Source organism: Ursus maritimus, unplaced genomic scaffold, assembly GCF_017311325.1.
Source record: "Ursus maritimus isolate PB19 unplaced genomic scaffold, ASM1731132v1 scaffold_24, whole genome shotgun sequence".
Lineage (NCBI taxonomy): Eukaryota > Metazoa > Chordata > Mammalia > Carnivora > Ursidae > Ursus > Ursus maritimus.
This window is the reverse complement of record NW_024424897.1, coordinates 42,534,902-42,561,761: the sequence shown is the minus strand read 5'-3', so window position 1 is coordinate 42,561,761 and position 26,860 is coordinate 42,534,902. Positions and strand designations below refer to the sequence as shown.

The window sequence follows — 26,860 nt, the reverse complement described above, 5'->3', positions numbered from 1 at the left end:
TATCTTATTGCAAAGATGAAATCTCACAAAAGAGCAGTAAAGTTTGCTGTAATAATAAGCTTTAAATAAATATAAATTCTTTTTGCAGTTCTTGAACTTGAGAGGTTTTTGTTATTAAAAAAAAAAGGTGTTTTCTTTTTTCCATGAGTCATGGACATTTTCCCACAAGAATTTCTATTCACTGGAATAACTTGTTAAAGTGAGTGGGGAGGGGGAGTCGGACGGAGATGGGGAGGGGGAAGTAGGGGTGCTCACTTAAGTCTCTGAAAAATTAGAACACCAGTTCCCAGTTCATTTCTTAAAATCTTTATTACTTGGTACTCTTTTAATGTAAAAACTGCCATTTTTTCCCTTAAATCTTCAGTCTTTACTTTGAATTAAAATATTTGAATTAAATATTTGAATTAAATAAAATATTTGAATTAAAATAACTCCACCCAATTAACCACAACAGTCCCATAGCAGATACAAAGTCAAAACTAAAAGGAAACTTTAAAGTATATTCCATAACATACATTTGGTTACGGCTACCTTAACTGGATACTTTTTAGATCAAATTTCTCTTTAGGTAGCGTTTTCACTTTAGAAAGTGCTGAGGTCAATGTCTAGGAGCAGAATATGTCTCTGCAGCCCTCCTTTCCAATTGAAAATATTTTATAGTTAACAAAACTGAACATGACAAAAGTATCCTAAACACAGTACTGATTCATTAGCATTTCCCTGGCACGTTTCCCTTTGGCATTTTTGCGTACACACAGGAGTCAGTCCTGGAGGGCAACGGGGGTGCAAGGGCACTACTTGCTGTTTTGTTTAACTCCATGAGAGCTAAACAGATGTGTGCCCAGTGGTAGAGGCATTCAATGACAATATTTCCAAATTTCCAGACTTCGATCCGAGAATGATCTGTACCAAGAAAAAAAAAATTAGTGTGGATAGTTTTGTACTTTTATTATTAAAATATAAGTTCCAGTAGGTTTGTCAGATATGCTTTGAGTCAAAACCATAGCAGAATTTTGTTTATGTAATTATAAGTAAACAGATAAATATGTTTTGGTATATTCATATAATATTACGTAACATTTTATGATTACAGTTACATTACCGTTGTGGATAAATCTCAAAAACATATTATCACAAAAGGTAAGTTGTGAAATAATGTGTTCTTGAGACGCCTGGGTGGCTCAGTCGGTTAAGCGTCTGCCTTCGGTTCAGTTCGTGACCCCAGGGTCCTGGGATTGAGCCCCAACATTGGGCTCCCTGCTCAGCAGGGGAGTCTGCTTCTTCCTCTCCCGCTCCCTCTGCCCCTCCTTCCTGCTCATTCTCTCTCTCTCTCTCAAATAAATAAAATCTTTTTTAAAAAAGTTCTTTTGAATACAATTAGAACACAGTTTAAAACCCTGCAAAATAATGTTATATTGTTTATGGATTCACAAGAATGTAGTAAAAGTAAGAAATCATGCATAAAACTGATAAACATCAAATAATAGTGTTATCTCTAGAGAGGAAGAAAAGAGAATGGGATCAAGGAGAGGTAGAAAGTCCCAACCGTTTCTATAATGTTTTATTTCTTTAAAAGTATCTGACTTACACATAACGTTTAGATTGAATACAGCGTATAGCTCTGTAACGGCTATACAGGTGTTTGTCTCTAACTTCTTCTTCTTTTTTGAAGTAAACTCTACACCCAACGTGGGGCTCAGACTCAGCCCCGAGTTCAAGAATTGCATGCTCTTCAGACTGAGTCAGCCAGCCACCCCTCTAACTTCTATGTTTAAATATTTCCTAATTAAAATTTATTTAAAAATATGTAATGACTGCACACCACGATGTTTCATTTTAAATTATAAACGATTAAACTGCCATTTATAAAAGTTACTTTTCCCCAGGAGTCAATCACTAATATTCAGATAGAATAGTCCAGTGAAAAGAGAACGTGCTTTCAAAGTTGAACAGACCCGGGTCCAATCTTGGCTCTACACCAACCAGTTCTGCGACTCTGAGCAGTCCACTTAATTGCCCTTAGCCTGTTTTGTCTTCCATGAAACAGGGATAATACCTTAGAATTGTTATGAGGATTAATGAGAAAGATATGCAACAATCTGTTACAGAGTAGTTGCTAAAAAACATTAATTACCTTCCTTCTTGTAGGTGACTCACCCTCAGCTCGATGTTTTATTCATTTTTGTTATTCCTATTGTCTACCACAGTGCCTAACCCAATAAATGTTTACTAATTTGAGTTGAATAAACCATTAAATGATACTTATACTTAAATAAGAGTTTTAAAATATCTTCTATTCAATGGCTCATTAACAACAATGACAATTATGTCTTTCATGGGTATCTATTAGGATGACAGAACGTATTTTATTTCCCAATATTCTATACCTTCTTTCTATGAAGGAACAAGGTTCTCTGAATTAGAAACCTTTCTATGGTTTTGAAATTTTGACTATGACAGAGGTACAATATGAGATATGAAAGGCACATCAAAAGTGGGGAATATTCACAAGTCTCAATTTTTATGTGAGGGTGACCTTAAAACATAAAACATGGGGGTACAATTTTCAAAAAATTCTTTTAACACACACAGAGGCACTGTCTTTTCTCGAAATTGTAATTGTTCAATAAATGTTGAAACAACATTAAGTTACGGAATAATTAAGTTAGGTTTTTCAAATATGGAAACTCTTTTCAGATAATAGCTCAGTAACATAAATGACAATTATGAATAAAAACAAAAACAGATGCTGGACATGAGAGCACATTAAAAATACTGATTCATCTCAAATTATGGGCAATACTAGACCAATCAACATACATACTTAAAATATTGAGGTGCATTTGTATAATTGATCCCTTTTTGTGTTAATTAGCTTCCTGGAACCTTTACAAGGTAATGCTATAGGCTGCAAAGATTACTTTGATTATCTTAATGTTCCAATGTCATGAATCTAAAGTTTATCCCAGCTTTCATTCCTAAAACGAATCCTAATTCATTTTCTGAGATATCAGCTCTCCTGCACCCAACAGTTTTTATTCTGCCCTTCCCATTAAGAGCTGTGTTCCATTGATGCCTGGCACAGTACTCTTATCTGAACATCCAAATGAAACAGACCCCTATCTGCAGCCATTATTAAGCTAGTCAGCCATCTCCACGGTGATTCAAGGACGTGAGGATGGGGAGGGAGGCTGCTCCCTTTCACAAGCCCCTTTTGCTTATTTCCTGTCTTTTTGTTACCGGGGACAGAAGTTCTGGACCTATCTGGGCTGTGGTTCCTGTTTGCCTGCGTTTTCCAATGGGAGATTGATGTGTTGACAACTGGCTGTAACGATTTCTCTAATGAAGCCTCCTTGGGTCTGTTGGGTTTCCATTAATGATGGTTGAGCGCTACTGCCCTCTTGTGGCAGAGATATGCCAGATTTTGCAGCTTGGCAGACGACAGCGTCAGACTGTTCAGGTGTGGTAATTCATTCAAGCAGATACACTACTTTTGTTTCTTTTCTAACATAAGAAAAAAAATTTTTTTTTGCTTTGCCTTGGTGGTGGTTATAGTAAATTATTTGAAGACATCTGAGCTAAAAGAATTGCTGGGTCAACCTTCAAATCCGTTTACGAACCTATTAACTCAGAAACATTTTATGGTATTTTTGTAGGTTCTAGTTTAATCAAACTTACATAAGGAATTGATTTTGCTGAAGACACTGGGATGTTCTAGGATATTTTTTTCTATTTAAAAATTTTTTATTTATTTGACAGAGAGAGAGAGACAGCCAGCGAGAGAGGGAACACAAGCAGGGGGAGTGGGAGAGGAAGAAGCAGGCTCCCAGCAGAGAAGCCTCATGTGTGGGGCTCGATCCCAGGACTCTGGGATCACAACCTGAGCTGAAGGCAGATGCTTAACGACTGCGCCACCCAGGCCCCCCATCTAGGATATTTCTAATTCAAACTCCCTTTATGGATCACTGCCTTAACACTAGATGAGTTAAATCCTTTGGGGGAGTTACAGACGATTAAAAAGACGAGTAAAGCAAAAATATGACGTACTTAAGTATCAAGTTCCAAAGTTAAAATGTAGCTGCTCCTTTCAACTAATAACCCGAGATCAGCAGTATTTCTTGAATGTTCCTCTCCTTATCATTAGTTCTTAGTTTTAGTTCCTTTATTTCTATTGTTTTATATACCCTATGCCACCTCTTAACATTACTGCCACATGCAATGAGCTGAATGTCCGTGCCACATTCACATTGTAAACGTACAAGAGCATGTGTGTGCATATTTCAGTTTTTATGTAGGTCAGAAAACTCATACTTGCCATGGCAGTCGGGCACTTAATATGTCATTGTTAATTTAAAGTGGTCTGAAATGTACTGTAGAGGGCTGCTTCCAGCTTATCAGGAAGGACTCAGTGGTAAGTGGGGAGGTGAAAACACATGTTTTCTTGAATTATCTGAAGCTGGGTCGAATTTTGTTCCAGGCAGAACACTGAGTTCTTGAAGGTATAATAGTTTCATTTTTGTTGTAAGCAAAATTTCTGTCTGATATATCACATTGTATTGGCTTGTTTTCATGATATAGCTATAAATCAAATGTGAGAGTGGAATCGATGCAGTTTACTTCACAAAAATTCATGGTTTGATGCAGTGGCCTCTGAACTCTTTTGATTATGTGCTTCCATCCATAACAAATGTTGAGCATGAGCCCTGATATATGTATATTTATAAGTTATTCATTTTAAAATATCTAAAATATTAGGCAATGATGGGATAAAATAATTAGAAATAAAAGTCCTATGATATTTTTCTTATACCCCAAAGGTACAGGTATCAGTTGTCTGCTCCTTCCATTTTCTCCTTTTTGTCTGGAGCTTTGTGGGGAAAGTGTACAGAGGTCTCTATATTCAGTAAACACACTCATGCTCTCCCCGTTTTCACTCTGGTCCTCTCCATCTAGACTGTGTCTCATGTCCCCCAGCCCAGAGACTTTCTATGCTACCCTCTTTGAGAAACAAATTTCTAGTGTTGGAGAGAGGAAGTTGTCTGATGGTGTGATGTAGAGATGGTCTCTTTTTAAGGCCAAAACGCTAAAACAGAAAGAAAGGAGAAACAAGAGGGAAAAGAAAACTTCAAAAAAGAATTATTGCTAATACCGTTAGAGAAGACATCACATTCATGAAACGTGAACAAGATGTTGCAGAAAGCAAATATTTAGAGAACCAAGGCTCTTCTACATTAAAACATGTAGAAACAGGAATTCAACAGGATTAGAAGATCAGGTTGATAGAATGTCTCAGAAAGTGAAACAAAAAGACAAAAAGAGGGGCGCCTGGGTGGCACAGCGGTTAAGCGTCTGCCTTCGGCTCAGGGCGTGATCCCGGCGTTGTGGGATCGAGCCCCACATCAGGCTCCTCTGCTATGAGCCTGCTTCTTCCTCTCCCACTCCCCCTGCTTGTGTTCCCTCTCTCGCTGGCTGTCTCTATCTCTAAAAGAAAAAAAAAAAAGACAAAAAGATGGAAAAGAGGAGAGAAAATATAGAGATTTGAGAGACTTCATCTAGGAGATCCAATGTCTGAATAATAGGAGTCCCAGAGAAGGAACACAGAAAAGGGAGGGCAGGGTCACCACCAACTTCTAGGTCACCTTTATGTAAATGAGAAAAAGACACCTAGCGCGGATGAATGCACTCTGAGTGCAGCTTGGTAAACAGAAAAAGATGCGGAAAGAAAAGGATGTCCCTCCTCTAAGCAGACGCAGCCTTAAGCTAAGGTGCACAGTGGGGTGAATGGAATCCTGGTTAGATTTCGGCCCCACCCACCTCCTCCGCAGGGCACCTTCGTGCAGTGCACAGGGGGCACAGCCTTCAGTCTCAACAGTGATGCCATGGGAGAAATCACACAGAACTCGAGGACCTGAGTGTCACAAGAGAAAAGGCCCAGCGAATGCTCAGATCAAGGGATGAAAAACAGCCCCATATCAAGGCAAAACATTATGAAATTTCAGTCTTGGGGGGAAGGGGGTGATTCTCCAGCTTCTGGAAAGAAACAAAGCAAAACAAAAATGAAGACGTCACATGGACAGAATCAGGTTTCAGAAAGGCTCTAGACGTCTCAACAGCAATTTTGGAAGTTTCCAAGTTTCTTCAGACAGTGGAGCTACTTCCTCTGGAAGTTAAACAGAGTTTCCATAAGACTCAGCAACTCCGCTCCTCCTCATATGCCCAAGAGAACTGAAGGCACATGCCCCTACAAAAACCTATAAACAAATGTTCATAGCAGCATTATATACAATAACCAAAAAGTAGGAACATGTCCATCAACTGATAAAAGGATCAATAAAACCTCGTATATCCATATAATAGAAAATTATTCGGCTGTGAAAAAGGAATGAAGTACTGATACATAGACCAAAGAGGAACCTTGAAACATTATGCTAAGTGAAAGAATCCAGATACAAAAGGCAACCTATTGTATGACTCCATTTATATGCAATGCCTAGCTAGAAAAGGCAAATCTTAGAGACAGAAAGTAGATTAGGGGTTGCCAGGGGCTGGGGTAGAGAGGAGCCAGGGGCAGTAACTGCTAATGGGTGCTGGGTTTCTTTTTGGAGCCATGAAAATATTCTAAAATTAGTGGTGATATTTGCAAAACCTTGTGAATATACTAATAACTACCGAGTGGTACACAACAAATCGGTGAAATTTGTGGTATGTGAATTATAATCTCAATTTCTCAAAAAAGACAAGGAGGCATTGTCTTCAAGATTATGTTTCCTGGCAAACTACAAATCAAATATAAGAGCTGAATAAAAACATTTTCAGACATGAAGGGTCTCAAAAAATTTACCATTTGCCCACTCTTTCTTAGAAAACTACTAGGGAGCTGCTGCCTCAGAACAAGACAGAGTAAATTCCTATGATAGCAACAGAATGAATGTCGGGAAGACAACTGAGTAGCAGATCTGGGATGGGGAAGACCCTAGATAGAAGGAGAATTAAGATCTCTAGAATGGATGTCTTGAAGAAAAAAAAAAATGGAACTAAAAAAGTTACTTGATAAAACTTTCCCCCAAATTTCCCTTTTGGGAAATTATATGGAAAGACAAATGGATGGGGCAGGAAGTATCAAGAAATACAAAGAAAACTCAGCAATTAAAAAAAAATAAAGCTAATAATTTACTTCAGGAAAAACAAAAAGTGAAAAAGGAGCGATCAAATTTTGTTACAGTGTTCAGATATAGATAATATTTGCGTGGGCAAAATCATGTAAACACTGCATTTTGATTTAACCCCAAATGGTAATATAATTACATTGGGAGGATAGAATAAGAGAATGGTGGTACAATAGAACTAAACTTTCATCTATAATAAGAGGAAATCAATTGACAAGTTTGAAAACTGATGAATGAAAAGATAGCAATATGGTATAATATTAGAAATACAGAAACGTGCCAAGGTCAGAAGAAACAGTTAAAAGAGTCAAAAAGAATTGCCTCTGGTGATGGGGGACTGGGGACAGTGCGAAGAGAGAAGAGGGATGGGCTAGCTTTTAGTTCTTTTTGACCCTTTAAAATACTTTAATAAAACTTTAATTTTTATAATCCCTCACAATAAAAGATTATTTAACATCCACTAAAATGAAAAAAAATGTGTCAAAGAAATCTTGAAAATTACGTTTGCCTTAAATAGAAAAAATGTTCTCATTAAACTGATTTTTAGCAGACTTTATCAGCTATTAAAGCATCAGTGATGGTACCTAGACAAATAAAACCATACCATTTCTAAATTCAATAACTACTGTTGGAAAACTTCAAAATTTAAAATCAAAAGGAATGGCAAGGAGCAGAAAGAGAATTGATTATTTGATTTTTTTTTTCTTTCTTCTTTCCCCCTGGAGGACTTGCACTAGAGATGGAAGAGGTTTGCATGCATGGGAAATGGGGGAGCGGCAGGCAGAGGGAGAGGGAGAAGCAGGCTCCCTGCAAAGCAGAGAGCCCAGCATGGGGTTCAATTCCAGGACCTTGGGATCATGACCTGAGCCAAAGACAGATGCTTAGCCAACTGAGCCACCCAGGTGCCCCCAGACCCCAAGTCTTTACTAAAATCTAAAATAGTTTCCCAAACCGTGTGTGAATGAGTACTTGTCCAATATCTTCACTAACAGGGCCCTTTAAGAGGTTTTTTCCAGGACAAAAGGAATCTATTCCAAAACTGAATGGATATTTCCTCTGTTTAGAACCTGACATCTGTGAGTACTTAATAAATGGCACACTCCAGGCTCCCTGTTAAACCCAGGTCTTCTGTGATTTCAGCTTTCTCCCTACAGGTTGGAAAACAACAAATCCCAGAAGGAATCACCATCCAAGAAACTAGGTTTAAGAAGGTAGTAGAGTACTTGAATGGGAGAACTGTAAATCCAAACCAATGATAATCTACAGAGGGTCCAAATTAATAGGACAAACAACGTTTTTGGTATCTTGTTATCCGTTTCACTTTGATTCTTTTAAAAGAACCAGGCACGGGATGCCTGGGTGGCTCAGTGGGTTAAGTGTCTGCCTTCTGCTCAGGTCATGATCTCAGAGTCCAGAGATCAGGGATCAGGGATCGAGCCCTGCATAGGGTTCCCTACTCAGTGAGGGGCCTGCTTCTCCCTCTGCCCCTCCCCACTTCTCGTGCTCTCTCTCTCTCACTGTGCTCTCTCTCTCAAATAAATAAATAAAATCTTTTAAAAAATATTCCTTTCTAGAAATGCAAATCAAAACCACGATGAGACATCACATCACACCTGTTAGAATGGCTATTATCAAAAAGACAAGAAAGAACAAGTATCGATGAAGATGTGGAGAAAATAGAACCCTTATACTCTGTTGGTGGGAATACAAATTGGTAGAGCCACTATAAAAGACAAGGTAGGTTCCTCAAAATATTAAAAATAGAACCACCATAGGATCCAGCAATTCCACTTTTGGGTATATATCCAAAATGAAATCACTGTCTCACAAGGAATCTGCACCCCATGTTTATTGCAGCATTACTTACAATAGCCAAGACATGTAAACAACCAGAGTGTCTGTCGATGGATGGATGAAAAAAACATGGTGTACGTATATACAATGGGATATTATTCTGCCATAAAAAGAAGGAAATCCTGTCATTTGCAAAAACGTGGATGGACCTTGAAGTCATTGTGCTAAATGAAATAAGTCAGAGAAACGCAAGTGCTATCTGATCTCTCTTGTATGTGGAATCGAAAAGAACTGAACTCCCAGAAACAGAGAGTGATTGGTGGTTGCCAGAAACAGGGGTTAAGGGTTGAGGGAAATGTGTGAAGGTGGTCAAAAAGTACAGACTTTTCCTAAGTTCTGGGAATGTAACGTAGAGCCTTGCGATTGTAGTTAACAATACTATGCTGTATGTTTGAAAGTTGCTAAGAGAGTAGATCTTAAAAGTTCTCATCACAAGAAACAAGCCTGGTAACTATTTGAGGGGATTGATGTTAACTAAACCATTTCTCTCTATATACATATATCAAATCATTATGCTGTACACTTTAATATCATGTTATATGTCATTACATCTCAATAAAGCAAGGACAAAAAATTAAAAAATAAGAGCGAGTAAGGGCATAATGCTTTCTAAACATTAAAAAATAGATATTCCTTTCTAGAACTAGGATGAAGTAGGGTGAAAGTTGGCAGCAGAAGTCCTAGGAAAGTGTGGGCACATCACCAGCCCTGATTTTATCTTCTCGGCAAAATCATTTAGTTTGAAAGGCTTGGTGAGTTAGGAGCTATGTTAACAGTTCCTCCCCCAGATGGGCAGAAGGGACAGCTATTGTTGGTGGTATTTCATGCTGGGTAGAGCTATTGAGTGGGGCCTTAATTAACATTGCTAGAAGGCTCAGATGGATTTTGAGCAACAAATTGCCCTGCCCGAAGGTTCCTCTTTTTCCTGCACAGAGAGGTGCCCCAATGAGTTCCCCTTCTTTTCCCCAAATGGAGAGCTTAGAAGGTCCCGATACAATTGCATCTGAAGGAGAGCAGGTTATTATGTGGGTGGCCTATGAACTTTCTTGATTGCGGCAGAGACTATGATAATGCTTGCGCTTTGGCCGCGGTGGTAGGTGAGCGAGCCTAGGGGCCCTTGAGTTCTGGCTGAATCCAACTCTGTTAACTGCAATTGGAGTTCCTGCCACCTGAGGATGCTGTTGGAAAAGAGAAAGTGCTGGGAGCGACGCTCAAGACTGCTCAATTTAAATTGCTGCACAATTTAAAGTGGGGTCAGGCAAAGGAGGCAGAAATTGGCATGTTTTCTCAAACAAAGGAGCTAAAATGAGTAATTGGAGGTACTTCTGATAGGCAAATCAGAGATGGAACGCGCCTTGGGACAATGTCACAGAATATGTCTTTGTCTGGGAATGAGCTGATTAGGGCAAGAGCCAAATCCTGAACACACTTGCAAGAGGGAGAGTGGAAGGGCTTGCTCCTCATCCCCAGCTCCCATCTGACAGAAGGACTAGATTGTTCAGTGGTGAGTGCTGCGTCCTTGCCCAAGAATGGGAAACATCAGTCTGAGAGGACACGAGGGACCCCGGCAGCAGGGTCTGGCTGTCGGCCAAGGGGCGGGTGGGGACAACGACGAAAGTGGAACAGGGGCTCAGGGGGAAGTCAGTTAGACAGACGGTCCACATGGAGGCGGAGGGTTTGCTGGGACTCATGGTGGGGATTGAATCTACTTTAAAGGCACTGACATAGAGAATATTTCTTCTGGATTTTAAATCTTCAGTGAAGAGTGAGCGAATGAGTATGGAATGAGTAGAGACACATAACCAGGAGCAAGTATTAGTTTTTGTTGTTGAGTTATTACTGTTTCCATTGAATAGCCCCTTAAAAGAAGTGATCTGTGTGACATCCGGGAATTCAGAGGCCCCTGTGAATCAGCCCAGAATCACAAGGCTACAGTAGAAGCCATTCCAAATAGAAATTCTAATCTTTATTCACGTCACTCATGGTCCTCATGAACTCATGTTAACTTTTCTTTGGACGTCATCTCTCCTCTTCCCTAGCGCTCTTAAACTTCTGAGAGTATCTTGCCTTCCTAGGCCAGAAGATCTGTCTCCCATACCCATCCGCCCTGGCTCACTGCTACCTCCTTCCCCCGACCCAGCCACCCCAAGGAGTGTGGTGTCTTCCTCTGGGTTGCCTTTCCCTTCCTCTTCTCCTTGGAGTCTCTCTGGTTCTAAGCCTCTTGGCTTCATATATGTATCCCAGAAGTCTAGAAACCCTTATGACTTCATCCAGAGTCTCCATAGACAGCAGGAAAAGGGGAAGAGGAGGGAAGGGACAGGTTTAGTGAACAATTTCTACAGAGCCATTTTCCCAACTGGTGATTCATTTTTCATAAAAACAAAAAAAGAAACAAATTTTAAAATTTATTCCTTATAGGTCCATTCACACAAATGGCCCGAGGTCTTTGGTGAGATAACATACACCCATGGGGGAATGTATGCTTGTATAAGTATATTTACTCTTCAAAAAAATTTTAATTCCGGTATGGTTACCATACCATATTATATTAGTTTCAGGTGCACAGTATAGTGATTCCACAATTCTATATATTACTCAGTGCTCATCATAAGTGTTCTCTTAATCCTTTCACCTATTTCACTCTGGATATTTACTCTTTTTTTAAAAAAAGATTTATTTATTTACTTGAGAAAGAGTGAGAGAGCACAGAGGGATAGAAAGAAGCAGAATCCTCACTGAGTGGGAGGCCCGATGCAGGGCTCGATCCCAGGACACTGAGCTCATGACCTGAACTAAAGGCAGACGCTTAACTGACTGAGCCACCCAGGTGCCCCTGGATATTTACTCTTATATGTGGCCAGTTCTCCATGGCCAAAGAGCTCACCACCTTCTCCAGCCTGGGAGCCCCCCTACTCTTGATTCCTGCTGATTCTCCTTCTCCGAAAAGTCTGTTACTAGTCTACAAAGACTCATGATCTGTTTTTTTCTTTGGTTCTTCATTGAAACCCAAAGATAGTAATAGCCTTTTTCTTTAATGCACTTGTTTCCCATCCTCACTGCAGCCCTTATTCACTTTTGTTTTTTTTTTTTAAATAAATAATGCACACGTAGTCAGTAAGTGGGAAATGGATGGGATTTGGAATTCGCAACCGTGTGGCATGAACAGTCACTTTGGGGAATGCAGTCGAGTATAGACAAGTGTCCCTCCCTTTAAGAGGACTACAATCAGAACTGTTTTTCCTAAAAATTGAGTTTATAAGCCACTTACTTTATTGTAATAAAAAAATCTGAATATCTGAATTGCGACTATGTTCTATTGCTGTTCGATTTAGACCACAATTAAGTGTAAATTTACCTCTGATATGTTCACCGATGAGCTGTAAATTAACTTGCACATTCTTAGCAGTCGGATCAAAGTCACAAATATTCTCGACTAAGTAACTCTTAACATACTGTGAACAAAAAACAGAAGTTATGGGAGTACCAGCAAATAGAAAGAGAGCACCCAATTCACCAGTTTCAGAATTTCATGTAAATTTTAAAAGAGGCAAAACCAATCTATGGTGCTAGAAGTCAGGATTCTGGTCTGTTCACTCTGGGGTGAGTGTGTGTGTGTGTGTGTGTGAGAGAGAGAGAGACAGAGAGAGAGAGAGAGAGAGAGGTGGGTGAGGGGAGAGGGTAGAAAGGAAGGCTTTTGGGATGCCGCTGATGTTGTTTCTTGATCTAGATGCTGGTTACAAATGTTCCTATTTTACAAATGCTTGCATTTGTACATTTAGGATTTATGCAATCATGATTGGGTTATTCTAAACTTGTGTGGGTTATTCTTCAATAAAAAGAGTACTTAAAAAAATGTAACTTACCAGTTTACACTTTTCCCAATTTCGGAAGTCACCTGATACTTCCAACTCTGGGTGAATGAACAAGATCACCCCTGTCAGGATGTCGTGGACCAGCTTTGTGTTGGCTGCCAGCTCCTGGGACTTGCTATCTGACAGAGATGTGAACTCTGGTGGAAGATTGTAATCATAGAACAACAGTGATACAAAGTCTAGGGAGGTAAGCAGTCGGAGGCTTTCTTGCAGCTCTTGCAGCATGATTCGGAAAAAGAGAACTCCTGCCCGCTGGACTTCTCCTACATTTTCAATCTCTGAAACAACAGAGCGACATCCCACACTGTTGTTTAGTCCATACAGGAGTTTTTCATAGCATTCTGAGCATAATTCAATAAACTTCTTTTTTTCCAGGAAAAAGAAGACCATATGCTATGGTTCTAAGTAATCTTAGTTTCTCTAGTCATGAAATCAAAACACGGAAATGGAGTTACACCTGGTGAAGCTACCAGAAGAGGCTTTGAGGAAAGGTAAAAACTCAGGTTTGGAGGTTGGATCTTAGTTTGAATGCCCATCCTAGCCCTTATTAGTTTTGTCCCTCGGAATCCCCTTTTCCTCTCTGTGAGCATGGGGCTGATCCCTCTTTCCCTGGTGACCTGTGGGGATTAAATGAGCTGATAAATGTAAAAGTGCTTAGTGGATAAGTACAGAGTGGATGCTGAAAAGACCAAAAGACATGCATGTTCTTTTTTGTACTTAGCCCACCCTATCTAATGGCAAGAGACCTCTCAGATTAACCCCACATAACGTTATTCTATTTACTCCATTCTAGGTAGCCAAAGGTTTCCATGTTTCCTTTCCTCCCTGATGCCCAAACTGGTTCTGTGCTAAGAGTAGCCTAGTGGGTGTGGAATCACAAGCACTCGGGTCTAGTCTTGGCTCTGCTGGAGCTTGTGAATCAACCGTTACTTTGATGGACGTTAGCTTCTTTATCTGTGAAGCAAAATGTTCCTTCGAATTAATACTGTGTAAGATAGCGGACAGAGCACCCAATGTGGGGCATGAGTCCAGGCTTCCTCACTTGTTAACTGTGTGATTGGTGCAAGTTGTTTTGTTTCTCTGAACTTTACTTTCCTTACCTGTAAAATGAGTTATCACCGTTCACCTGAGAGTTATGGTAAAGACTAATGGAAATGACGTATTTAAAGTGCTTGCTACATGGTGGGGCATTTAATAAATGCTAGTTTTACTTTGCTTTTATGAGTCCTTCCAGTTTGAAACCATCTGATTCGAGCCAAGAAAATGAGATTTCATACCCTTTGCTCTCATTTATAGACCATACTCATCAGCCCAAGACTGCATGAGGGAATTCGTTCACGTAGAAAGAGCTGTGTGTTGTAACAATTCCTTTTAGGAAATGGATTGCAATCTGTGATTCCCCCCACATTTATTACACCCAGGAATTCAGGTTGTTGCCCCATTCACAATACCTAGGACATAGTTTTTCTTTATTTCTCCAGATAGCTCGCCCAGTATTTCGTAGCAGGCAGCTTGGACCACCTTCATCATTTTCTGTAGATCTTTAAATTCGCGATACAATAACATTTTACTCCTGCCAATGTTAAAATCCAGAACTCCCAGAGCTTTTCCTGTTCTCTCACGGAGTGGAATTATGATGTGGTTTTCTCCACAGACGGAGGCCAAAACAACTTCTGAACTGTCTGAACACTTGAAGAGGAAGTCTCTGAAACCCAAACCAAACAAGCCGGAGATCATAAAACATCAGCCTGCCCATAAAGGTCTACCCAAACGTGCTGAACGGCTCTCTTTCGTGCCAACCGCGCTCCCGCCACCGCAGCCCTTGTCTGGCCTGCCTGCGCCGCTCCACCCAGTGCCACAGTCTGTCCCTGGCTCGCCCCTCGCCCGAGAAGCCCCCTCTGACCCGCAGTCTAACGTCAGTCTCCAGCACGAGGCTCTGCCAGACGTGCGCTTGTCTGAAGGTACGTGGGTTTTGTTTCCGTATTGCCCCATAAGCGTCGGGGGGATGGCAGAGGGAATGCTTGCGCAAAGGACTGACGGAGGGAGTGCTTTCTGGAGAAACCTGTCAGGGTCCGAGGAAAGTAAAACAGGGAAGGAGGGGCTAATTAAGAACGTGAAGGCTAATTTGTAATGACGTGGATGGAACTAGAGGGTGTGATGCTGAGTGAAGTCAGTCAGAGAAAGATGATTATCATATGATTTCACTCATATGTGGAATTTAAGAAACAAAACAAGAGGATCATAGGGGTAGGGAGGGAAAAACAAAACAAGACGAAATCAGAGAGGGAGGCAAACTATAAGACTCTTAACCACAGGAAACAAACTGAGGGTGCTGGAGGGGAGGGGGTGGAGGGATGGGGTAACAGGATGATGGGCATGAAGGAGGGCCCGTGATGTAATCAGCGCTGGGTGTTACATACAACTGATGAATTACTGACCTCTACCTCTGAAACTAGCAATACACTGTGTTAATTAATTGAATTTAAATTATTTTTTTAAAAAGAATGTGAAGGCTAGGGGTGCCTGGGTGGCTCAGTTGGTTAAGCGTCCAACTTTTTTTTTTTTTAAAGGATTTTATTTATTTGTCAGAGAGAGAGAGAGAGCACAAGCAGGGGGAAGCTGCAGGCAGAGGGAGAGGGGGAGGCTCCCGGCTGAAGGAGCCTGCTGTGGGGCTCAATTCAAGGACCACGACCTGAGCCAGAGGCAGACGCTTAATCAGCTGAGCCACCCAGGCGCCCCTAAGCGTCCGATTCTTGATTTCAGCTCAGGTCATGATCTCAGGGTCTTGAGATGGAGCCCTGCCTCCGGCTGGGTGCTCAGGGCGGAGTCAGTCTGAGATTCTCTCTGCCCCTCCCCCTGCTCCTGCTCAAGTTCTCTCTCAATAAACGAAATGAAATGAAATAAAATAAAAAATAAAATAAAGTAAAATCTTAAAACAAGAATGTGAAGGTAGACTCAGTCTCATCTCAAGGGGAACTCAGGAAGGCAAATTGTGCCAAAGAATCTGCCCCACCTTGAGGCAAGGGAGAGGTCTTTTATCAGTCATTGGCTCTAAGATGGCTTTGGGCGTGTGTTTACGTCACTGTGAGTCACACCTAGTGAGGGGCTCCCATCACTCAAGGGCTCTCCTCCAGAGAAAGTTCCAGTGTGAGTCATTAGCCACGGCATTTGTAGCAGCTGGCGAGAGGTACATTAGGGATCTGGGTAGGGCATCAAGGGCATGCTTCCTCGAGGGGCCCGAGATTCTCATTGAGATATCATAGCTGCTTCTCTCTCTAGGGAGGTACAGACACATCCCTTTCCCCCACCTTTCCCCCTTCCCAATCTTTTTATTTTTTATTTTTTTAAATTATTTATTTATTTGAGAGAGAGGGAGAGCACGGGGGGAGGGGGGAAGAAGCAGACTCCCTGCTGACCAGACAGCCTGATGCAGGACTCGATCCCCAGACCCTGAGCAGAGAGCAGACACTTAACCCACTGAGCCACCCTGGCACCTCTCCCCCTTCCCAACATTGATATTAAGATGTCATTCTTCTGAGGTATTTGAAGAATGTTGGTGCTTTGCATAGCCTCAGAAAGCACATTTGTGGTTCATAATAGCGATCGTATAATGCCAGGTAGGATGATGTCCCTTTATTTTTGCTGTTCCCACCCCTTCCTGCTGCTGAGCCACCACTTTGTGTCTTAATGACAACCACAGTAACGATGCATCATCCTAACTTTCTAGGCATAACAATAAAGCCGATTGGTCAACAAAGTTCCTCAAAAGGCTCCTGTTCTAAATTACACAGAGAAATCAAAGCTTGGGATTCTGGGTGTTCCAAGGACCCTCATGAAACTCTTGACCAGCACAAGGAAAAACCTATGTGGAAAAGAGCTTAGACCTGAATGAACATCAGGTATGAGGCCAAACTAAAATTTAATGAACACATGTACTTAAATGTCAAATTAGCCTCCTGGACCGAGCTAGGTTACTGCCTACTCAGCTGCACTGACCTCTCACAAGCAGCCCGTCCCTTTTGCAGTCCGTGTGTCCACCGTTAAGATCTGTTTTGCCTCCGTCCGCAGTGTTCCTTGCATCCCACAGGTGACAGGCATTCAAAGTAATCTGAACTGCGTATTTATTAAAGACCATACCCTCTGCTTCCTCCCCACCTTTGCCCGGGCTGTCTTCTTTAAATAAAAAATACACGTTCACAGGCTTGTTAACATTAAGATGATGAGCTCTGATAAGTGACGTGGATATATTTTTTTCACAATCCTGGTGGGTTTTTGTTGAATTCCATGCTTATAAGGAAATTGTAGAAAATAAAACACGATCACGCTTAAAAATGTGCAATATAAAATAACCAATGAAACCTGTTTTAAAAAGTACTTGAAGGGGGAGGGAGTTAACATGTCCCACGCAGACAGGAATTTTTCTTCAAAAAAAAAAAAAAAAACCCAATCAGAATAGGATTCAGGTGTATAGTAATAATAGGCAAAAGCTGTGTCTCTCAGAGCTGCTAACGCACGAGGGGAATGTGTTTTGGCAGTCAAACAGAACAAGCGTGAAGGTGCATCTCATACCTGAAGATGCAGGTCTTCCTGAAGATTGTAGGGGGGTTCCTGTGGATTTCCGTTAGACCCCGCTGCCCGGTAACCATCATATTGCGTAAGACATAGTTTGAATCCTTGAAAAGAGGAAGAGATTTCAACACGGAGGGGAATAATTAGACCTCATTTTCCCATTAAAAGTTTTGGGAACAGAAAAAAGAGGGGAAAAATTAGAAAAGTTTAGATGATCTCTAGCTTGAAGTACCGGGACATTTTACTTACTCAGTACCATTAAGAATGAAGTGTTCACAGGAGAAAAATTTCAAATTATAACATTCTTTTAAATGCACAAACCTATTTTTTATAATTGTGATAAAATCATATGTTTATAGGATTTTTATGTGAAAAATGCATTATAGAATATTTGGAAAATCAGAAAAGTCCAAGGAAAATAAGAAAAATAAAAATACTCTCGCATGAGGCCTTTGTCTTCACCATCTCGTCAAAGCTGTTTTGGTCAAGGTTACTAGTGACTCTTTTATTGTGAAAGCCACTGACCAAACCCTAATCATCACATCCTCTGCTGTGGCAGCATTTGACTCAGTGAACAATCTCCTTCTGGACATACTTGATTCACTTGGCTTTTGGGACACCACTCACTCCTAATTCTCCTATGAATCACTCTTCTATTTCTTGCTGCTTCTTTGTCTTCCTCACTTCTTTTTTTTTTTTTTTTAAGATTTTTATTTTTTTATTTTGACAGAGAGACAGCCAGCAAGAGAGGGAACACAAGCAGGGGGAGTGGGAGAGGTATCTTCCTCACTTCTAGGAGCTTTTCAAACTATAGGTCATAACCTAACTATGGGTGTGAAAATATTTTAATGCCTTTTCTTTTTTTTAAAAAGAGAGCATGGGTGCAAGTAGAGAGAGGCAGAAGGAGCAGGAGAGAGAGAATCTTAAGCAGCCCCCCTCCATCGCAGGGCTCTGTCTCACGACCCTGAGATTGTGACCTGATTCAAAATCAAGAGTTGGATGCTTAACTGACTGAGTCACCCAGACACCCTATTTTGGTGCCTTTTAAAAACAGCTTTCTTGAAGTATCACTGATATACAAAAGCTGCACGTATTTGATGTACACAATTTGCTGAGTTTGGAATGAGTCTCGACCAATTTTTTTTTGGTAGAGATTATTTATAAGAAAGTAAGATTAACCTATCCTGTAAAATATACTAAACTGTAGAAAAGACATTCAATTGGAAGAAATAAAAAGTTTTTTTTTTTTTTTTTTGACAATGCACAAGCAGAGGGAGCTGGAGAAGCAGGCTCCCCACTGAGCAGCGAGCCTGACGCGGGGCTCAATCCCAGGACCCCAGGATCATAACCCTAGCCAAAGGCAGACGTTTAACTGACTGAGTGACCCAGGTGCCCCTAAAAAGGGGTTTCTGTGTCCACCTTTAAAAAATTCTTTGATTAAAAGGGAAACTGTGATAACAGGGTCTATAAGGACTGTATGATGACTGGTGCTCTGGGGAACAACAGCTTTGTCGTGTGGAAGCTTGCTCTTGTCATGACCTCAAGTGTTCACCCAAACTGTTTATATGAAAAATGTTCAACAGAGAATCTGTCGTTGGCAATTGAGCACCTAGCTTTTCCTAATTTATTTCTTCCATGGTTTGTTATTTGGTGTTATATATACTAGACTAAGAGGTTTAGAATCTCACTGTGACTATGTTCCTGGGTTTAAATCTTTAGTCCAAGCCAAACAATTCTTCTCCTGTTTCCACCTCTTCCCCCAAATTGTGTCAATTTGGCCACTTTTTTTTTTTAAGATTTTATTTTATTTATTTGACAGAGACAGCCAGCGAGAGAGGGAACACAGCAGGGGGAGTGGGAGAGGAAGAAGCAGGCTCCCAGCAGAGGAGCCTGATGTGGGGCTCGATCCCAGAATGACGGGATCACGCCCTGAGCCGAAGGCAAACGCTTAACGACTACCCCACCCAGGTGCCCCAATTTGGCCACTTCTGTAAGACTGGAAACATAATATAGAAAATAGGGGTTCATAAAGAATATGCCTCATAATAAGCTTTTCATTTAATTTTACTCGGATCAAGAAACTATAAATTCAGCAAGTGCCTCAGTAATCATTCAGTAGTGAGATAACCACTTTAGTCAAAATTTTCTAGGAAACTGTTTAGAGAAAAGAGCTGCAATGGTATTATCCCCCATTTTCTTTCTTCTGCTACTGGCTTGTTATTTTTCCCCCTTACTTTTCCAATATAGGTTTGCCCCGCTACCTGAAAGTAGAGCATTCCTATGAAAACTTTCATGAGCTGAAACAGCATAAACTGAAAAAGCAATTACTATTAACTTATACCAAAACATTTTTGAGCATTCCTGGACCCCCAAAATAACCTCTCTTAGGCTTTTCTGATGCTTTAGAACACATCTTGCTAATGGATGTGCAAAATAAATTGAGATAAAGCACAGATGCTCACAGACACAGTTCAAAGGTGTGGTGGCTTGATGCCGAGTTGCTGAGCGCAATTGGGGGGTGGGGAGAGCCTGATGGGGCTTCTCTTGCGGCTCTGGGGGCTCACTGCAAAACAAACGCTGAACGCGATTTTCACTTTTTGCCCTTTTTCATAAAAGCAAAGATTCTCGTTGGATTTCTTTCAGTCAGGAAAACCAGGTACTAATGAGGGTCTTTTGTAAAGGAGAAGTGGCCTAACATGAACTTTGGAAAGTGGGTATACTAGCATCTATTCATTCTCACCTCATGTGTTACAAGTTATTTTGTATTTATCCTCTTTTGCTTTTTTCCTCTTTTGACAAACATTTTTTTTAAAAAAAGAATGAAATAAAATAGAAGAGAAAATATCAGAAACATCACATAGTAAAAATAGGTATACGTGTGTGTGTGTGTGTGTGTGTGTGTGTGTGTGTGTGTTTGTCAGGGGTCAGGATACAAAATGTTTTTCATACAATATGTCAAAGTCAATGTAATTTTGAGCCACAGTGATTCCAAACACTTGGATTACCTCAGGGCTTGGACCTCAGACTTTTTTTTTTTTTTCTATCTTCACTCATTCCCTTGGTTATTCCATCTAGTCTCATGGTTTTTGTTTTGGTTTTGGTTATAATGGTAAAATACACATAGCATAATATTATCACTTTAACCATTCAAAAGTGTACAATTTGGTGGCATGAAAGGCATTCATGATGTTATATAACCCAGTCTCCTGTTTTTGCATTTTTTAAAAAGATCTTGTTGATTTATTTGTTAGAAAGAGAGAGAGGGGCTGAGCACAAGCAGGGGGAAACGCTAGTTCATATATTCAACTGCCTATTTAATATCTCCACTTGGAGTCTAAAAGGCATTTCAAATTATAGCTAAAAAAATCTTTTTCGATTTAGTAGGTAACAGGTAACTTTCACTTAACTTTGCATTTATTTCATTATAAGAATGGAACATTTTTTCCATGTTTATTGAGCATGCATTAAAAAATTTTTTTTATTATGTTATGTTAGTCACCATACAGTACATCATTAGTTTTTGATGTAATATTCCTCGATTCATTGTTTGCGTATAACACCCAGTGCTCCATGCAATACGTGCCCTCCTTAATACCCATCACCGGGGTATTAATCCCCCACTCCCCTCCCCTCTGAAGCCCTCAGTTTGTTTCCCAGAGTCCATAGACTCTTGTGGTTCATTCCCCCTTCTGTTTACCCCCCCTTCATTTTTCCCTTCCTTCTCCTACTGATCTCTGGGTAATCGTTCTTTCTGATGGCCGAGTAATATTCCATTGTATATATATATATATATGTATATGTATATATACCACATTTTCTTTATCCATTTGTCTGTTGAAGGGCATCTCAGCTCCTTCCACAAGATTCCATTTACAATAGCACCAAAAATCATACGATATATCAGAATTAACCAGAGAGGGAAAGGATCTATATTCTAGAAACTACAGATCACTGTTGACAGACATGGAAGAAGACACAAAAAGATGGAAAAACATTCCATGCTCATGGATTGGAAGAATAAACATAGTTAAAATGTCTATGCTACCCAGAGCAATCTACACTTTCAATGCCATCCCGATCAAAATACCAATGACATTTTTCAAAGAGCTGGAACAAATAGCCCTTAAATTTGTGTGGAACCAGAAAAGACCCTGAATCGCCAAGGAATTGTTGAAAAGGAAAAACAAAGCTGGGGGCATCACATTGCCTGATTTTAAGCTATATTACAAAAAAAAATTTTTTTTTAAGATTTTCTTATTTGAGAGAGAGCATGCTCAGGAGCAGGGGGAGGGGCAGAGGGAGAAGCAGACTCCCTGCTGAGCAGGGAGCCCAACACGGGGCTGGACCCCAGGACCCTGAGATCATGACCTGGGCCGAAGGCAGCTGCTCAACCAACAGAGCCACCCAGGCACACCCCCCTCCCCCCAATTTTTTTTAGTAGACTTGTCTTTTGCTTATTTTTCTTTTGGATTTTTTTTTTAATCTTACTGATCTGTGTAGAACAGTGTTAAACCCTTTGCTAAATATGTGGCAATTTCCCCCCACTTTATTTAAAACAACTTATTTTGTCTATAATTTTGGTGCAAGGAAGTTCTACCTTATTGACATAATGTAGCAACCTTGCTTTAACTGTTTCATCCCGTGGCGTCGGTGTAGCCATTCTTCCCCACAAGGCTGCTAGACTGTAATTCCCTCTCATCCCTCACTTTCTCAGCGGTGCTCATGCATTTATTCTTCCTCCGGATGAAAATTAAAGTCATTTGGCCAATTTAAGAAATCATTTTGGGATTTTTCTTGGAATTTTGTTAAATTTATAAGTAATTTTTGGAAGAAATTCTATTTTTTAAAAAGTGGCATTCTTGTCAAAAAATCATGATATGATTTTGTTTTATTAAAAGAACTTAGGTTCCTTGGCAATGTTTGTAGTTTGTGTCACATAGAGCCTGAAGGTGATACAGGGTGAAGTGGAAGGAAAGTTCCGGAGAGAGTAACAGCATTTTTGAAACAGGGGTAGAAAAAAACTGCTTTCTTTCCTGATGAGAGGTGAAACATTACTTGTGCTATTGTGTTTTTCTTCCTCCTGGTGATCTCTCCCCCTTCCCTCTCATTCAAGCAGGAAGTCTGTATTGTCTTAGAAAAGCAATGTGATGAGATAGAAAGCAGCAATCACTGACTAATCTCTGGCATTTGCTTTTTCAAAAACCTACTGATATGACTTCAGATTAACAAACCAGGCACACACATTGACCACTTGTCCCTCTCAAGACCTCAGCGAAATAAGAGCCTGAGGTCTTGGTTTCCCCGGTGGCTGTTAGCTGGGAACTGCCCTTAGCTCCCAGAAACCTCAGTCTTTGTACATAGCCCTGCGCATCTCAGAACCAGCAACAGGTGCCCCCCCCCCCCCCCCCCCGCCATTTCTCTGGTTCTTCTTCCAACCTCCCATCTCTCAGGGACCACAGCCAGACAAGGTTCTGTGCTTTTAAGGTGGTTACATTGGTACCACCTGGGTAATCCAGTATAATTACTCTGTCTCAAGGCCTTTCATCCGAATCACATCTGCAAAGTCCCTCTTGCACTACAGTAACACATTCCCAGGTTCCAGGAATCAGGATATGGACATCTTTGGGGGGTAGCCGTTATTCTGTTGACTACAGTTACCTATTTAACAAGTTTGGTACTGCAAAGAAATAGTAAAGCATAGGTGATTTGGGGTGATAAACTAAATAAATAATAATACTTATTATTGATAATAAATAGCATGAGTGTTATACCTAAGATAATCTGAATTTCCTATCCTCCTTCATTGAGGGTCAGCAGAACAAGAATTCTTTTTCCCCCGTGGCTCTGTACCTTATAGGAACATGAGCATGAGGTAAGATAGGTGTTTCAGAATCTACTTTCTAATTTGTGTCAGGATCCCAGAAGGAAACAGATGACATGTCAGAACTGGGTAATTTGAAGAGAGTTGAATAAGGGGATTATTTGTAAAGGCATGGGTAGTAGTTAGAATCCCAGGCCTAGTGACACTCTTAGACTGAAGAGGCAGGGGAAAGAAGCAAGTACCAGAACCTGGGGAGGACAGGTATGGAGAGGGTCGCCTGACTAAAGGTGTCGTGGCCTTTAGTAGAACAACAGAGCCAACCCACAGCAACCGGGCAGAGAGACTGCCAGCAGCAAAATACCCCAGCCTCACTATCCTTCTGCCCTGCAATCTCCTACTGGTGCATCTCATTGGACAGACCTAAGCAGAAGCTAAGGAGCCTATTGATACTGTCTACTTTTTGAGGTCAAGAGCAGGCTGAAGAAGGGAACAGGATAGATTGGAGGAGCTGAAGATGAGGAAGAGGGAGGCTTAAGAAGTTACCAGGGTTAAGTACTTGGAAAAAGGTATCCCTACAGCCACCCTCAGCCATTTTTAACACCAAAACCTCACCTAGCTTCCATTTAGGATAAACTCCTGTCCACAGCCTTGGACAGGCTGTTCTGGTCAGTTGTGACCCTCCCCAGACCCTGGGCTGCTGAGTGGTCCTCCTCCTCCCCACTTTGGGGATGATCTTCACCTCCAGAAAGTGAGTCAGAAGAATAGTGATCTTAGTGACCTTGTCCACAGCATTGTGACTGTGAAAACTACATGCCCCGGAAGCCATGCTTTTTTTTGACTGCTGCGGGTGATTTTAACTTTCTTTGTGGTGCCCTAGCTATCATTTCCCTTCAGGCCCTGACAGGGGTCTTCATAAGTGTGGACACTGGCCAAATCAAATCCTCCCCAGATCCCATAGTACAACTGTGGCCTATCAGACCTGGTGGTCTCCCCCCTACACTGAATGGTCCTCAGCCCCCACCCTCATGCACTGGGGGCATTTGGAGGGCCCCTTTCCTACCCCACCCCCAGGAGCAGCATCCACGACTAGGAGTTCTCCACCTCTGCACTCTGTTCATTCCACCGGAGAACTCTGTGATTCTGCTGTTTGGCCAAGGCCTCATCAGCTTGGTCCAGCCACTGAGAAAAGAAAGAATCCTGGAGAGAAGGGGAGAGGCACGTATGGGGGGCCCGCCAAGGGACTGAGAGACAACCAAGGTACAATCACCACCTGGTCAGGCACCACGCAGGATTGTTTTGCCTGCTTAAAAGGAAGACACCTTTCCATCCATTCTCACCACATGCAAAATCCTAACATTAAAATTAAGTGTAGGGGTGCCTGGGTGGCTCAGTCAGTTGAGCAGTGGACTCTTGATTTTGGCTCAGTCATGATCTCAGGGTCCTGGGATCGAGCCCCACATCGGGCTCTGCACTCAGCAGGGATTCTGCTACAGGGTGCTCTCTTTCCCTTTGTCCCTCCCCCTGCTCTCTCTCTTAAATAAATAAATAAATCTGAAAAAATAAATAAAATTAAGTGTGAAAAAAGGAGAGGCAAACCAAGAAATAGACTCTTAACTATAGAGAACAAACTGATGGTTACCGGAGGGGAGGTGGGCCAATGGGGGGTGGGGGAGCATGCAGAATGGTTAAACAGGTGATGGGTAGTAAGGAGGTCACGTGTTGTGATGAGCAGCAGGTGTTTTATATATAAGTGATAAGTCACTAAATTCTACACCTGAAACTAATATTGCACTGTATGTTAACTAGCTGGAATTGAAATAAAACCTTGGGGAAAAAAAGTGTAAAGAAGCAAAATAAACATTTGGTGAAAACTCATTACATTATAGATAGGCCTTTTTTAACTGGTGTGATGTAATTATGTCCCTCCAAACAGCAATGCCTCATCCCTCCCCACTTCACCCATATGATTCTGGTGGGGGCTGCCAGTTACTGTAAACTCCTCCACCCCCGCCCCCAGCTGGGGGGCATATCTCAGGATAGACTAAAAAGAGCCCTCTTGGGTTTTCCAAATTGAAACAAGAAGGAAAGATTCTTTTTTAGTTACTAAGCATCTGGCTTGCCCTGGCGAGAAAGCCTATCTTAAGCTGGAAGGACCAAGCCAAAGTGTAGAGGGAGGCAGACATGAGGGCTGCAGAGAGAAAGAACACGAGAGAGCCTGATGGTATTTAATTCCTGGTTCTGGTCGTCCTGGAAGCCAGCCTGACTCCTCTCCTTCCTTCATTTTGTTCACATGAGTCAATCAATTCCCTTTTTTGCCTAAGGCAGTTTGAGTTGGACTTTTGCCACTCACAACCAATGCTCTTGAATTGGAATTATGGGAAATATGTCTCCAGTTGGCCTAATAGCTAACTAAATATGGTTTTAAAATATTAGTAAGACAGGGGTGTCTGGGTGGCCCAGTCAGTTAAGCATCTGCCTTTGGCTCAGGTCATAATCTCCAGGTCCTGAGATGGAGCCCCACATCAGGCTCCCTCCTCAGTGGGGATAATCTACCTCCCTCCCACTCTCCCTCTATGCTCTCCCAATCTCTCTCTTACGAATAAATAAATAAAATCTTTAAAAAACATTAGCAAGACAATAATATCTAGAAACTCTGTTAGAGGTCTAACACTGCCCAACCTTGCCTACCTGTGTTGGGCCAGGCTCAATGAAGTACGTGGTGATGGTGGTAATGTCAGATGTGATGTCACAGAGCCAGCCAATGCCCGTGATCACGACATGCAGGATGTGCTCCCTGCTGTGCACGTAGTGATAGGCAGTGCTAAAGACATTGGCGACACCCTGTAGAGACAGAACATTTTCATTGTCTTTTCTTTTTAAAATAACAAAATAATCCATCGTTGGATTATCTTATAAAATTAATGATACTCTACTTCTGACAGATTACTCATTAGTTCTCCAAAGGCAGTGTTCCAGAGTCTACTATGCAAAAAAGATCTCAAGAAATCAAAGGTGTAAGGAGAGATCTACTATAAGATCCACATAGCTTATTATGTTTCCTGATAATCATCCAGGGAAATCTGTGATATGTACTGTCAGAGAACAGAGTCAGAAGAATAAGATAAAGTTCGAAATGAGGAAAATATTTAAAAGCCAGGAACGAATGCCAGCCTTGGGCAGATGGGTAGGAGCTGCCCTGATATGATGCAATATGAATGTCTGGATATTTACATGGCTTCTGTCATCAGATCGGTGGTACAGGCTGTGCTCTGTTCCATGGCCTGCAACATGCTAGATTACACAGTCTTCTCATAGACATAAAGAGAGCCTGTTCCACAGAGAAGGGATAGGAAGTCCTTAGAACCCATCTGTTGTCTTGTTAAGAGACTCCAGGATTTCTCCTCATTCAGTTTTCCCTCCCATCCCCTGTGGTCCTCCACGCGATTCCTTATGTTCCACATATGAGTGAAACCATATGATAATTGTCTTCCTTTGCTTGACTTATAATAATTTTTAAAAAAGAGAGACTCTAGGAACCACAAATTCTTCAAATCTATGTGAATTTTGTAATAGGACCC

General features: G+C 41.2%; 1 protein-coding gene across 1 annotated transcript in view; it reads right to left on the bottom strand.

Annotated features, from left to right (window-relative positions):
• Positions 1 to 303: 303 nt before the first annotated feature.
• EFCAB5 (EF-hand calcium binding domain 5) overlaps positions 304 to 26,860 on the bottom strand; it is a 199,624-nt gene continuing 173,067 nt past the window's right edge. Inside the window, exons 20-25 of the mRNA XM_040641087.1 lie at positions 25,971 to 26,123; positions 17,462 to 17,565; positions 14,344 to 14,597; positions 12,884 to 13,170; positions 12,376 to 12,472; positions 304 to 903 (exon numbers count right to left, since the gene is read on the bottom strand). Coding sequence (XP_040497021.1) covers positions 710 to 903; positions 12,376 to 12,472; positions 12,884 to 13,170; positions 14,344 to 14,597; positions 17,462 to 17,565; positions 25,971 to 26,123 — 1,089 coding nt within the window. The 3' untranslated portion in view covers positions 304 to 709. The remainder of the gene's footprint in view (positions 904 to 12,375; positions 12,473 to 12,883; positions 13,171 to 14,343; positions 14,598 to 17,461; positions 17,566 to 25,970; positions 26,124 to 26,860) is intronic.